We start from the raw sequence: 15,444 nt of genomic DNA, 5'->3' as shown, positions 1-15,444 counted from the left end.
TGTTCTGCAGCAAAAGCGCTGAACTATACTTCTCAAGCCCTTCACCTTTTGAATAAAGAGCAAAGTGAACTCCAGCATGGGCTTTTACAGAACCGTGCCGCTATAGATTATTTGCTGATGCTTCATCATTATGGCTGTGAACAAGTGAATGACATGTGTTGTTTCAATATTACTGACAATTCTAGAGCCATTCAAAGCCAAATCTCTCATTTGCAAAATCTTACACATCACATTAAACAGGACGTTGGATTTTCTGGCCTCTGGGATTCTTTCACCCAGTGGCTTACTGCTTGGCTGCCTAACCTTACTTGGCTTCGTGGTCTTTTTCAATATGCTATTGTCATTATTTGTATTCTTATTTTACTATGCTGCTTCCTTCAATGCGTTCCTAGCCTCATAAGTCTTTTCTCTCGGCTTCTCTCTCCCCCTCAGCCACCAAGTAAACTCCTTGCTGCCTACTTTGCGAAATGGCAACACCAACAGTAAACTTTAGGGGAGATGTGGGCGGACTTATTTTGGGCATGCGCTGGCAAACCACGTATCCTGAAGTATTTTTGTCCCATCGACCCTGGCGAACTTATTTTGGGCATTCGCTGGCACACCACTAATCCTGAAGTATTTTTGCCTTATCTACCTAGAACGCCTCGCAAACAAGAAAAGAAAGGGGGAGATGAAGGGAAGTTTTCTTTCTGCAGTTCTCTTACTGCACATAACTGTGGCATTGTGGGAAAGTCTTGTTTTTAGAACTATTGCTTCTTTTCTCTTGCATTCTGGGAAGTCTCGCTTCTGCTTCTGCACATACTGTTCCAAACACACCAAGCCAAACACACCAAGACATTCTCTCATTCTTCAGTTCATTTCAAGTTCATGAACAAAACAATATGGTCTGTTCTTAATGCATAGCTGACCACATCTAAGGAACTTCATTATTATATTCTTTCATGTTATGATCAATCATTAGTAATTGTTTTAGTCATGTTATATTAATCTTTAGTTATAATTTAATTAGGAGGATTCATGCCTGTCTAGTTCTAGCTCCATTTCTCATCCTTTGATCTATCAATGATAAATAGTCATATGTAATTCCCGCCTTGTACCTATGTTAACCAATCAGCAACAAGATGCTTTGTGTTTGTATCAACCAATCAGCCACAAGCACACCGGTGGCAATGTTTGTAATATTCAATAAAAGAGAGTTCCCGGGGCTTGTCCCGGCAGACGCCTCTCATATGACACCTACCACTCGTCTGTCGTGATTTCAACCCAACAACAACAGTGCAAATTTCCCTCCAAACCTCTGGCTATATATACATTATTTACACAATGTGTGATCGGCTGATTCAACCCCTCTCTTGGAGCCTGACTGGGCTACTCCTGCAGATGAATCAGGTTGCTGCATTCTAGGATCCTACCTGTCTATTGTTCTAGGATCCAAGCTCAGTACAGTCACACCTCATGTTACGTTTGCTTCAGGTTGCGCGTTTTCAGGTTGCGTCCTGTGGCGGCCCAGAAGTACCGGAAAGGGTTGCTTCCGGGTTTCGCGGCTGACGCACGTGCAGATGCGCAAAATGACATCACACGCATGCGCAGAAGTGGCGAATTGCGACACGTGCATGCGCAGACGCACAGATGAGGGTTGCATTCTGCTCATGTTGCAAACAGGCCTCCGGAACGGATCCCGTTTGCAACCAGAGGTACCACTGTATATAACACAGACAGAATATCTTAACCAGGAGGTCTCAACCTACCTCTCTGAGTGGATCCAGGGAGAGAGGTGTGAAAAGGGCGGAACAGCCACATGCCCCTTGAAGGGTGCATTTACAGGAGAGAGCCCAGTCAGACGACGTGGCACTTGGGGGGCATGAAGCAGGCACCCGCCCATTGGCGCCCCCAGCACAGCACAGCACAGCACAGCCTGGTGCTCCTCTCTGTGAACGCTGGGTCCTCCAATGCTGGGAGAGGAGTGCTAGCCTGCTTTGGGGGCACCTGTTTTGCACCCCCTCAAAAACCTGAGCCCGGGGGCACTGCCCCTCTGGCATGCCCCACACTATTCCCCTGGGCTGCTAAGGCTCTAAGGGTTTCTGCAGCTGCTCGCTCTTCCTGGTGGGCTGAGCCCACTGCTTCCTTCTCTTTTGACTCTTCCTAGACCAAGGTGATGGGTGTGTGTCTGTCTCTGGCTCCTGTGAGGTGGCTGGGACCAGTCAAGAAGAACATAAGAAGAGGCTGCTGGGTTAAGCCAATGGCCAATCTTGTCCAGCCTCCTGCTCCCACATTGAAACCCATAAGTTGGAAACAAAGCCCCAGCGCCCTCTCTGTGTCAGTAGGCCTTTGAGCCAATGCCAACAACTGGGTTCAACAACTTCTTCTGCCCTGACTGGGCTAGGCGACTGGAGAGCACTTCCAGAGACCTTCCACTCCTGGAAAGCAGGTCTAAGTGCACTGGACCCACAACTGTGAGTTGTGAGCACCAAACTCAGCAGAGTATGAACAACACGGAAGAAAGCTGTGAAGCATAACTTCTTTATTTTCTAAAAGCTACTGCAAACTAAACTAAAGAAGTACTGGCTTGCATGAGTGTTACAGCTCTCACTCCGCCATCTAATCACTACTGAGATAACACCTAGACTCCCACAGCGAAGAGCAGTTTCCGCCCCCTCCTTTCTGAAAACATTGTCAGGAGATTCTTGCAATGGGAGGGGGTGAAAATATTCACACTCTGCTCCTGTCATTCCCAACAACTGCTATTCAGAAGCCTTACTGCCTCCAACTATGGAGGCAGACAACAGCTATCATGGCTAGTAGCCATCAATGGTCCTCTCCTCCTCCATGAATCCTCTTTTAAATATGGCTGTCATACATCTGAGTTTTCTCAGACATATCTGGGATTCGTCTGTTGGGGAAAAAATCTCAACAACTTTTGTGTCTGGATTTTCACATTTTAAAATAAGGCAGCCCCACTTTAAAGCCATCTGAGTTGGAGGCCATCACTGCCTCCTATGGGGCTGGGAGCCAGTTCCACAGTTTAACTCTGTGCTGTGTGAAGAAGGACTTCCTTTTATCTGTCCTAAATCGTCCAGCATTCCACTTCAATCCCACTTGGACTACTGCAATGTGCTCTACGTGGGGCTACCTTTGAAGGTGACCTGGAAACTACAACTAATCCAGAATGCGGCAGCTAGACTGGTGACTGGGAGCGGCCGCCGAGGCCATATAACACCGGTCTTGAAAGACCTACATTGGCTCCCAGTACGTTTCTGAGCACAATTCAAAGTGTTGGTGCTAACCTTTAAAGTCCGAAACGGCCTCGGCCCAGTAGACCTAAAGGAGCGGCTCCACCCCATCGTTCAGCCCAGACACTGAGGTCCAGATCTGAGGTCCTTCTGGCGGTTGCCTCACTGCGAGAAGCCAAGTTACAGGGAACCAGGCAGAGGGCCTTCTCAGTAGTGGCACCTGCCCTGTGGAATGCCCTTCCACCAGATGTCAAAGAGAACAACAACTACCAGGCTTTTAGAAGACATCTGAAGGCAGCCCTGTTTAGGGAAGCTTTTAATGTTTGATGCATTACTGTGTTTTGATATTTTGCTGGGGGCCACCCAGAATGGCTGGGGAAGCCCAGCCAGAAGGGCGGGGTATAAATAATAATAAATAAATGGGTGTCCATGAGTTTTAGCGTTATGAGAAAGGGATAAAAACTTTCTCCATGCTGGGCATTGTTTTATAGACTTCTTTCATGTCTCCCCTTACCCACATTTTCTCTAAGCTAAGATAGTGTCTCTGCTAAGCCTGCAGAGCAACATAGGGATGGAGAGACGGTGGGACTTGTGCTTCCCTTTGGGCAGAAGGTTGAAGCGAGACAGCAGGTTGAAGAAGAAGAACCAACAAAATGAATTCCATTTCTTTTAATGCCAAATGTGAACAGCAACATGATGGGAGAAACCCCTTGGTTTAAAGAATACACATCGAAAGGTAAATTGACAGCACCTTAGAGCCCTACTTGTAAGTAAGCATAGATTATATTTTCTATGGAACCTGTGGCATTGTTTAGGCTCCTTTGTAAGGAAATAAAATTGAGGAAAGGACAAAGCAGACTAGTTATTAGAGAGGCAGAGGCATACCTAGGTGCTGGCAAAACCTGCCCCCACCGCAGGCTCAGAAGTGGTGCAAAAATCACCCCAGAAATCCTTCATCATCTGTGGTAAGACAGTAGACCATTGGGGACTTTGGAGTGCTGAGGTATTGCTGAGTGCCTGCCACTGGCACAACAACTGGGAGAAGCTTCCCATCCTTATTGCACAAAGGCACAAAGGGCGCACAGATACAGAAGTGACATGGGATGGATCCATTTATCCCTAATAATAAAACACAAACACTTTATTTTCCTCTTATGGCAGAATCCTCCTTTGGGAGAAATATCAACCCCTAGTTCTTTTCAGCTGCAATATGTTGCATATTCTTTGCCAAATCTGCGGGGTCTTCACACTGTACACAAAAGGATTGAGAAGTGGTGGGACCGCAACAAATATGTTGGCCATCAGCATGTGGACAATGGGGGAAAGGTGCTTCCCGTATCGATGTACCACTGTGATGCCAATCATTGGGACGTAGAAGATCAAGATGGCAGAAATGTGGGCCACACAGGTGTTGAGAGCCTTCAGACACTCTTTTCGAGAAGCAATGCTCAAAACTGTCTTCAGGATCAGAATATAAGATACAAGAATTACAAGAGCATCCAACAGAACTGTGCACATAACTGCAATCAAACCATATAAAACGTTGACTCTTGTGTCTGCGCAGGCTAACTTCATGGCATCTTGGTGGAGACAGTAGGAGTGAGAAAGGACATTGGATTTGCAGAAAGGGAGCCGTTTAATGAGAAAGGGGAATGGGAAGCAGACACAGAGACCTCTGGATAAGATAGCTATACCTATTTTTGCAATGACTGAATTTGAGAGAAGTGACCTGTATCTCAGTGGACCACGGATGGCAACCAAGCGGTCAAAAGCCATTGCCACAAGAATGCCAGACTCTATTGCTTGTAATATATGGATAAAGAACATCTGGCTGATGCAGCCATTGAGTGGGATTTCCCCAGAGTCAAACCAGTAGACCCCCAGCATAGTTGGCATGGTGGAGATGCAGAGGCCCAGATCCGAGCAGGCGAGCAGGCAAAGGAAGAAGTACATGGGCTCATGGAGGCTTTGGTCAATCTTGATGACGTAGAGGATCGTGATGTTCCCAAGCAGAGTCAGGGCATAGAGCACAAACAGTGGGAAGGCCACCCAAGAGTTCTTTTCCTGCATCCCAGGGATGCCAATCAGGACAAAGGTTTGGTGGCTCATAATGCTATCATTGGAGCTGGTCAGAGGTGAAATCATCCCCCAAATGCTTTTGGTGAAAGGAGTTGAAGGAGTCTTAAAATTGATCTGTATATTAGAGATTTTTATACAACCTTACAGATTCTGTCAATGTCATATTGCCTTTATGAAAGGGGATACATCAACAGCAAAATTTGTGTTAGAGCCTCTATTCAAGGAAGGAAGAACAGTCCTGAATGCTGCTTCAGTTCACCTCCTATCCTGGCCAAATAACACTCCAACCCTATCATAAAAATTCCCAGTTTCTCATCTGCAAAACAGAAATAAAAAATACAGTGACATTGCTGAATTAGAAATTATCTGTCCAAATGACTGGGTGTATAGCTGTACAAGGGAAGGATTGCATAGCACTCACCCCTCCTCTTGCTCGTCTTCGAAGACACCTTGAAACAGAGGTCCTTTTTACAGCCCCATCCAGTGGGCAGGAGGAACATGACCAGAGATGATCAGAAGCTGAAATATGAAGAAAGAGAATATTGATAGAGTAATTTTTAACAGAAAAAGAAAAATACAAACAACACTGAATAAAAAGTGCTGAAATTAGATTTTGCTTGCAGAAGATAAGAACCACCAAGCTATTTGCAGAGGAAGATAAATAAATATTAAAGAGTGAAGGAAATCTTATATAAATCTATTTTTCTTTAAGAGGTTGTTAATGTTTTTTCCTGTCAGAAACAGTCAGGCTTTATATAAGCTACAGTTCTCAAACGAAAGCTTCTACCATTCCATTGTTCTGTAGACCTTGTCCTCTATATCCCTGGGCAATGCTCCTGTTCACAATAAGCAACAGAAACGCAGTGCAAACTCCATGTTATTGTCTCCTGTTCCAGGAACCAGCTGTTTTCCTGACTGGCCCAAACCATCCCCCCAATATGAAACTCTACATTGAATCCCAATCTCTCTCTGGCTGACCCACTATGAATTGCAGCATTTTAAGTTTCATGATAAGGACCATAATAACCGTATTGGAAAAGATAATAATTGTTCTCATCAAAATTCAGCAGTGATACCACAGTACTTCATATATGTGATAGCTTCCCATAAACGTGTCACTGTTCTTTTCTTATTACCTGAAACTAACAATTAGCAAGAACTCTGATATGCACAATATTTACAACCCCCCAAATATGAGCATGAGAATAAAATCAGAACAGTTTCCATCATCTCGTGGCCTCTTGATTGAGGAAGACCTCTCTGAAGCTGATCAATGGAAAACTCCTCTCCCTCGTGTCTTATGGCGTTGTTGCACTTACCTGACTTTATGGCCCAGGCTGTGTACCTGGCATGATTTCTCCCAGGAGGGACGCTGAGCCTGTCTTTGCTGCTCCAAGAAGGATCCCATCTGCGCTTTTTATGGCACAAAGGGTTATAGCAAAAATGTATTTCCTCAGAGAGGCCAGCTGCTCCCAAACCACCAGAAAATTGCTGAACCCCCTTGGGAGGAGATCTCTGAAATCCCTGCTGCAAGTAGAAGGACACATCCAGGCATCCTGCGCAAGGACTTGCAGTTCTGCTCTCAGAGGCATTCCAGAGATCACTCGGCGCTCCCCTCTTTTGTATAACCAGAGAAGTGGGATGCATACAGACTATCCTAACAGGGAGGTCTCATTCTCCATGCAGATCTGAAGACCCCTAAAATCTGGGTCTGGGTAAACGAATGACATTGCTGTAAACTCTAAAAGAGTTTCAAGTAGTAAACAAACAATTGTCAGCTGCGAGAACAGTGATAGTTAGTTAGTTAGTTAGTTAGTTAGTACATTTCATTCATATTCCATCGCTCAACCTGTAGGATGGTGGTATACACACACAATAAAATCATTAAAAAGTTGCTTTTCAATACTTTAAGAAAAACTCACCATATCTTCATCAAACCAGAAAAAGCAATGCTACAGGAGGGCCTTTTCTCCATGTGAGAGCCAGTGTGGTGTAGTGGTTAAGAGCGGTAGTCTTGTAATCTGGGGAACCGGGTTCGAGTCTCCGCTCCTCCACATGCAGCTGCTGGGTGACCTTGGGCCAGTCACACTTCTTTGAAGTCTCGCAGCCCCACTCACCTCACAGAGTGTTTGTTGTGGGAAGGAAGGGAAAGGAGAATGTTAGCCGCTTTGAGACTCCTGAAGGCGAGTGAAAGGCAGGATATCAAATCCAAACTCTTCTTCTTCTTCTTGTCTAATCCTCCTTTAAAGCCATCCAAGTTGGTGGGCATCATTGCCTCCAGTGGGAGAGAGTTCCACAGTTTAACTCTGCATTGCTCAAATGTGTTATTTCTTTTAACTGCACCAGATCTTCCAACATTCAGCTTTGATGGGCGCCCATGAGTTCTGCTTAGTAGAACTTAACCAAATATGACAAAAAATGAAGATGAATGAGGCTAAGAGCATAAAAACGGGAAAAACTATCCACACAGAGCTGAGAAATCCTATTTAAATCACAACGACTTTGCCCCATACAGGGGAAATTTGCAGAGCACATAAAGGGCAAAGAAACTCAGCTTCATTTGGTCCTTGATTCTATGGCTGAGGTGAGACCTAGAGGTTTCTCGTTACTGATACCTGATGCCGCAGACAAGACACCTCAAGAAGGGGTTCCGCTCCTAGATGCAGGGCTTGACCAGAGAAGGACAATTATGGGGCACATGGACCTATACTCTTATGGCTTTCGCAACTGGATTGCTACAGTTCACTCTACGAGGAGCTACCCTTCAGGATAGTCCAGGAGCTGCAGTGGATTCCAAAGTCTGCTGCATGCATTGCAAGTGGTGCAACAGAAAGGGATCATGTAACACCAACCGTGTGTGAACTGTGTGTTTGCCTATTTGCAACCGGGGCCAATGTGATTGTTTTTTTTTTTAATGTACAAAGCCCCACACAACCTGAGAACCAAGTACCTGATGGAGCGCCTCTCCCCATTTCTGCCAGGTCAGGCCCTGGGATCTGCAGGGGAGTCCTGTCTAGATATTGTGTTTATGAGCATGTTTGATTTGGCTTGACTTAATCAATCCACTTTTGGTTAAAGAAGTTGTTTTCACCAGTCAGAGTGAGAAACGACATTGGATCTACAGAAAGGGAGCCGTTTAATAAGAAAAGGAAATAGGAAGCACAAACCAAGACCTCTGAACAAGATAGCTGCGCCAAATGTTGCAGTTAAAGAATTTGGGAGAAGTGATCTGCATGTCAGTGGATCGCAGGTGGCAATTAATCAGTCAAATGGAGTTATTTATTACATTTGTATACCGTTCTTCATCCTTAGATCTCAGGGCAGTTCACAGCATAAAAATACAGGATAAAAACCACAGGATACATAATAATAATAATAATAAGAAAACAACCCAATATTGCTTCACCCCCCTCAACACTTTTAAAAGTCATTGGGTGTTAATCAGTCAAAGGCCTGGTTGAAGAGGAATGTTTTTGCTTGGCGCCTGAAGCTGTGTCTCTTTAAAGATGTGCCCCTTCAAACAGGCAGGGACCACCCCCTCTCCTAAAGAGGCATTGATCACATTCTTGACCCAGCCAGCTCGCGTGGAAAAGGCAAAGGCAAAGGTCAGAAGTCCAAGACAATGCAACACAAGGTTATGGTCTCATGCTACACTCCAAAGGTCCGGAAGACGTCTAGATCTTTCTTCATCATTGACTCAGGAGTGACCCGGCACGTCTGCAAAGACAAACACCTGTTCGTGTCCTTTACTCCGCAGGAAGGTACGATTCACCAAGCGGAGGAGGATGAGCTTTATCAGCTCGGTCGAGCGGAGATTCCTCCTCCGGCCAAGTCCTCCGGAATCGTCTCCGACGTGATTGACAACCTGAGCCTCTGACAAGGCTCCAGGCACATCCCCCATTCAGCAGAGAATCAAAGCAGCACGTGGAAGTGATGAGATTTATGGCTACATCGCTATGATTTATTTTCTAAGCTATGCAGACAGAAAATAAATATACATCCTCTCTCTGTGAGAGCAGAGAGCAACTGAACAACAAAGGAACAGGAAATCAGTAACGTCACATCCGTCTCCTGTCTTCCGTGAGACTTCCAACAGTATGGAATGTGTGGAATGCAAAACAGAGTCTTGTGACTCCAAAACACTACACAGTGGCAAACAGAAACTAACACCCACACCCTGCTGGCTTTTACCAGCCAAAAGAGGCAAAGGTCTAGAGCAGGCATGGCCAAACTTGGCCCTCGAGCTCTTTTGGGATTGCAATTCCCATCATCCCTGACCACTGGTCCTGTTAGCTAGGGATGATGGGAGTTGTAGTCCCAAAACAGCTGGGTGGCCAAGTTTGGCCATGCCTGGTCTAGAGCGTCACCCTGACCGATCCAAGCACCTTGTCCACATCCTTGAGCCTCACCAACTGAAACTCATGCAACATAACAGGACTAGACTGTGCTCTGGACACCCCTTGAGTTTCAGCTGCTAAAACAGTGGAGTCAAGATCTTGGTGGGTGAAAGTGATTTTATCCTCAAAATGCTTTGCAAACAATACTAGACAGGAAAGCTCTGCTGGATGGCATAGTGAGGATTCAATGGACTATGCCTTCTTTGCTGTCTACACTGCCTCTAGGTAGGCTTGATAATGAGCCCTCCCCATTGCATTTGACCAAATCTCTCCTTCACTCATGTTCAAGACATCTTCCAGTATGTTTCCTCATCCTACGCACTGGAGTATACCAGGGAGCCAAGGGGCTCCATGAGGTGGGAAAGGGCACTCAGGGGTGATCATATCAATGGCCTGAACCATCTGGATGTTCCAGAAGTTGGCCAGGTCTTTGCCAGGAGCTCCAGTGATATCAGCCAGGAAATCTCCCAGAGCCATCTGGAAACCCATTGGATCCATCAGCCTCCTCTCTCATCTATCTATGATGAATATCTCCATTCTGATATCATTTCAGGTTTAAGCATAATCACCTAGCCTAGCCAACCCTCCTTTCCTGCATACAGCAGTTGCCATGGGCTTTATCAGTTTATTCTTTTCAGTGTTCTGGAACAAACATCTGCTACCTAAAAAGCAACCTATTCTGCACTGTAAGAGGTAAATATTGCTCATGCAGTTTAGCTTGGCCACAGGCTCAAAAGAAAATGGAGTTTTCAGGAAGATACAATTTTAAAGAAAAAAAGTATTATTCTCCATCAACAGCCCTATTCCTAAGTATTAATCTTTCTTCTTCTTTGTGTATGGAATAATAATAATAATAATAATAATAATAATAATAATTTATTATTTGTACCCCGCCCATCTGGCTGGGTTTCCCCAACCACTCTGAGCATAGAAACCAAAAATACACTAAAATATCACACATTAAAAACTTCCCTGAACAGGGCTGCCTTAAGATGTCTTCTGAATGTCAGGTAGTTGTTTATCGCTTTGACATCTGATGGGAGGACGTTCCACAGGGTGGGTGCCACTACCGAGAAGGCCCTCTGCCTGGTTCCCTGTAGCTTTGCTTCTCGCAATGAGGGAACCGCCAGAAGGCCCTCGGCGCTGGACCTCAGTGTCCGGGCAGAACGATGGGGGTGGAGACGCTCCTTCAGGTATACTGGGCCGAGGCCGTTTAGGGCTTTAAAGGTCAACACCAGCACTTTGAATTGTGCTCGGAAATGTACTGTGAATCCTGTGCAGAATTGCTCAGTGTCTGCCATTAAACATATCAGAATAAAAAGGACAAAACAGACTCAATATTAAACAGATTCAGAAATAATCTGGGATGCATTTCTACATTTTATATTTGTAAAAAACCCAGAACTACACAAACTGTATAGAAACTTATTTATGTATGCTACTACAGAAGCAAAAATGTTACTTGCCCAAAAATGGAAAGAAGCAGAAGTCCCAGCAAAGGAAGAATTGATACAAAAACATGGAATATGCAGAAATGGTGAAATTTACTGGAAGAATAAGAAATCAAGATAACAAACTTTTTATAAAAGGATGGAAATGGTTTATGGAATATTTAAAAACGAAGTGTAAAAAGATAAGAACATTGGCAGGATTATTGTAATGACCTGCAGTTTTATTTAAAGTGGATGAATAAATGAACAAGTTAAGTTAATTTGGAATATGCAGGAAATATAAAAAAATATATCTAAGGAACTGCAGAAAGAGGAGGAAGTCGAATATCAAAATGTTAAAATGATCGTAAAACAATTGAAATGTAAATAACTGAAAATCATATTGAAAACAAAAACAAAAACAGAGATGACCTGGGATGGATCCATCTATCCCTAAATATAAACTACTTTATCTTCCTTTCATCAGAGAATTTTATTTCGGTAGAAATATCAAACCCAACTTTTTTTTAAAGTGCAGTATATTCCATACCCTTTGCCGAATTTGCTGGGTCTTTACACAGTACACAACAGGATTAAGAAGTGGTGGAACCATAACAAATGTGTTTGCCATCAGCATGTGGACAATGGGGGAGAGGTGCTTCCCGTATCGATGTACCACAGCAATGCCAATCATTGGGACATAGAAAATCAGGATGGCAAAAACGTGGGCCACACAGGTGTTCAGCGCCTTGAAGCATTCTTCATGAGAGGCAATGCTCAAAACAGTCTTCAGGATCATGACATATGATGCAAGAATGATAACAATGTCCGTCCCTAAAGTGCAAACAGCTATTATCAAACCATAGAAAATGTTGACCTTTATGTCTGCACAGGCTAACTTCATGGCATCTTGGTGGAGACAGTAGGAGTGAGAAAGGACATTAGATCTACAGAAAGGGAGCCGTTTAATGAGAAATGGGAATGGGAAACAAAAACAGAAACCTCTGGATAAGATAGCTATTCCTATTTTTACAATGACTGTATTTGGAATAAGTGATTTGTACCTCAGTGGCTCACGGATGGCAATCAAGCGGTCAAAAGCCATTGCCACAAGAATGCCGGACTCAATCCCTTGCAATGCATGGATAAAGAACATCTGGCTGATGCAGCCATTGAGTGGGATTTCCCCAGAGTCAAACCAATACACACTCAGAATAGTTGGCATGGTGGAGAAGCAGAGGCCCAGATCCGAGCAGGCGAGCATGGAAAGGAAGAAGTACATGGGCTCATGGAGGCTTTGGTTGGTCTTGATGATATATAGGATCGTGATGTTCCCAAGCAGAGTCAGGGCGTAGAGCACAAACAGTGGGAAGGCCACCCAAGAGTTCTTCTCCTGCATCCCAGGGATGCCAATGAGGACAAAGGTTTGGTGGCTCACCAGGGTCTCATTGGAGCTGGTGATGGAGGACATCATTCCCCTGGTGCTTTTGGTGGAAAGATATTAAGGAATAATAAAAGTTAAATGTTGAACCTGGGGAAGGAGAACATGACTCCTCAAAAGCTTTCTGTGGATGGGTTCTAAAGAGTCATAAAATTCTTATTGTGACATGATGTAAGAGATTTTGTAACGTATTGAGAAATCTCCCAGTTTAGTCCAAGAGGAAAAGTTGTCTTAGAGCCTCTAATCAAAGAAAGAACAGCAGTCTTGACTGCTGCTTCATCTCACCTTCTGCCCTGGCCATAGAACACCCCAACCCCAACATCAAAATCAATCCCCAAAAGTCTCTCAAGTCTTACCAGTGGAGTGGAGGTCTCAAGAGTGTGGATTTCAAAGTTTCAGTCTCCCAACTTCTCATCTGAAAAATTGAAATAACAATTACAGTGCAATATTTAAATTAGATAAGGTAGATCTAAATCACTAGTTGTAGTAGTATTATTTGGGAAGGACAGGACTAGTCTCACCCCATGTCCTCCTCTTATGAGAAGACACCTTGATATGGAGGTCCTTCATTTTGCAGCCCTATCCAGTTGATGAGAGGATTGTGATCATAGAATCATAGAAATGTAGAGTGGAAAGGACCATGGGGGACATTTTCCCCCTACTCCAGACAGATGTTGCAGCAAAAACTGCAGGCCACCACAATTTTCAATTCTTCCTCACTGAGTGGTCCTGTAGTACTTCTGCTCTGTAGTCCTTCTCCTCCTTTCTGGAAAGCAGATCCCCACCCCTACCCCCAACCACAAGATAGAGCAGAGCAGTACAACCTCCGGATTATTGACTCCTGATCCAGGAAACCAGATGTTTTCTTGATCAGCCCAAACCCTCCCCCCCCCATGAAGTTCCCGATTAAACCCCATCTCTTTCTGGCTCCCAGTATGAATGGCAGCATCTTTACATTACTCAGGAAAACATCTCTGAAGTCAATTGGAGGAAAACACATCTGTTTGATAGCTCATGCAGTCCTTTGCACTTACCTGACTTCATGGCAAGGCCTGTGAAGCTAACATGCTTTCTCCCCGGGTCAACGCTGATCCTGCCTGTGCAACTGTCAGAGGGATTCTGCCTGTGATATTTATGGTGTGTAAAGTGTTACTGAAAAACTCTTTTCCCTCAGGGAGACAAGCTGCCCTCAAACCGGGAGACGATTGCTGAACCCTGTGAGAGGAGATCTCGCAAATCCCAGTGGCAAGTATTAGGCAATCTCAGTGGATCCTGCACAAGGACCTGGAGTTCTTGTCTCAGAGGCATTCCAGGGATCACTCTGTGCTCCTCTCCTTTGTATAACCAGAGAAATAGGAGATGTACAGAATTTCTTAACAGTGAGGTCTCATCCTCCTTGGAAGAGGAACCAACTCCTAGGGGCAAAAAGGTCTTTGGTACCCCAATAAAATATTTGATGGGGCTGTCCCTGCTAAGTTGATGGTCATTGCCATTCAAATGGTGCGTGTGCACTGTGTCATGTGATCAATTATGCAGGGCAGGGCTTACCTGCGCCCCATATATTATTCAAGTGGGCACCCCTGATCCCTGAAGAACGAAGACCCCTAAAATGTGGGTCTGAGTAAAAGAATCCAGCTCTTGACATGAAGGTTCAAAAGAGAATCAGTTACTAAACAGATCAGGGTGCATGAGGATGGATAAGCCCTTTGTGGTGCACCACTTACAATGCATGTAATTGTAACTGCTTTCAGATCCTTTTCATTGCATTTGTCTTTAGAATGTTTTAAGAGTTTCAGAATGTTTTTGCTTTGTTTTAAAACTGGATATCTGCTGATGGATTCTAATTTTATAGAACCATAGATTCGCAGAGTGGGAAGGGATCCAAAGGGCCTTCTTGTCTGACCCCCCTGGAGCAGAAGAAAATAAGCTTGCTTCATATTCCATGGACAGCCCTTTCAATATATGATGGTGGCTACTATTATCTCCTCTCAGTCTCCTCTGTTCCAGGCTAAACATACCCAACTCCCTCAACCATTCCTCACAAATAAGGCTTGGTTTTCAGACCCTTGATAATCTTGGTCGCTCCCCTCTTCACACCTTCCAGCTTGTCGGTATGGTGCTGGCATGCCAGGTGTCTCCCATTCTATATATTTTTGCACCTGGTTATTCCTGCCTGCATGTAGAATTGTACATTTGTCCAAACAGAAATTCATTTTGTCAGTTTTGGCCCACTTCTGCAATCTGTTAAATTCATCTCAAATCCTGCTTCTGCTTCTGTGGCATTAGCTACCCCTCTCAGTTTGGTGTCATATGCAATTTTATTGAGTATCCCCTCAATTCCTTCATCCAAGTCATTTATCAAGACCTTGACCAACAACGAGCCCTGAATAGAAACCTGTGGCACCCCACATGTCACTTTTTTCCAGGATGATGTCAAGGACTGGGCAGAGGAGGAATGGTGGCGACTGCCCCCCACTTCCTGAACCTTCCTGGAAGAAGGAAGAGGAAGACAGTATTGATTTACAATTCCTGTATGAGGAAGGTCACAGCTCAGAGGCAGATGAGAGGGAAAGTTGGGAAATCATGGGAGAGCCAGAGCAACACCTGGCTGACACAACATTCGAAAGCATTCCAGACCCTCCATGTCCCAGAATCTGGTGAGCCCTGAAAGTAAGAGAGCAAAGAGCTCAAAGACAGATTGTACGTAGCAGCACCCATAGAAGTGACTAATGGGCAAGTGGGAGAGAAGGGGGGATGGAGATTCACCCAGGGTTCTATAGCCTCTCTCTGTAAATACTGAATAATAAAAAAGGATGGTAAGAAATCTTCCCTTGTCTTTATACTTTCCTGGGCAACAGCTGAGAGTC

General features: G+C 44.6%; 2 protein-coding genes across 3 annotated transcripts in view; one reads left to right on the top strand and one right to left on the bottom strand.

The window, feature by feature from the left end:
• The window catches only part of LOC308475072 (uncharacterized protein), a 296,536-nt gene that overhangs the window by 71,806 nt on the left and 209,286 nt on the right, over positions 1–15,444 (top strand). The window lies entirely within an intron of this gene.
• On the bottom strand, positions 4,413–12,610 carry LOC308476329 (olfactory receptor 51H1-like; the record flags this gene model as incomplete). The annotated part of the gene is made up of 2 exons (XM_081003868.1): positions 4,413–5,339; positions 12,575–12,610. The coding sequence occupies 2 exons, from the start codon at positions 12,608–12,610 to the stop codon at positions 4,413–4,415; spliced, it is 963 nt and encodes a 320-aa protein (XP_080859994.1).

Source organism: Podarcis pityusensis (assembly GCF_964106645.2).
Source record: "Podarcis pityusensis genome assembly, chromosome: 4".
NCBI classification, from domain to species: domain Eukaryota; kingdom Metazoa; phylum Chordata; class Lepidosauria; order Squamata; family Lacertidae; genus Podarcis; species Podarcis pityusensis.
Note: the sequence above shows the minus strand (reverse complement) of the source record. Positions and strands in the feature narration are given on the sequence as shown.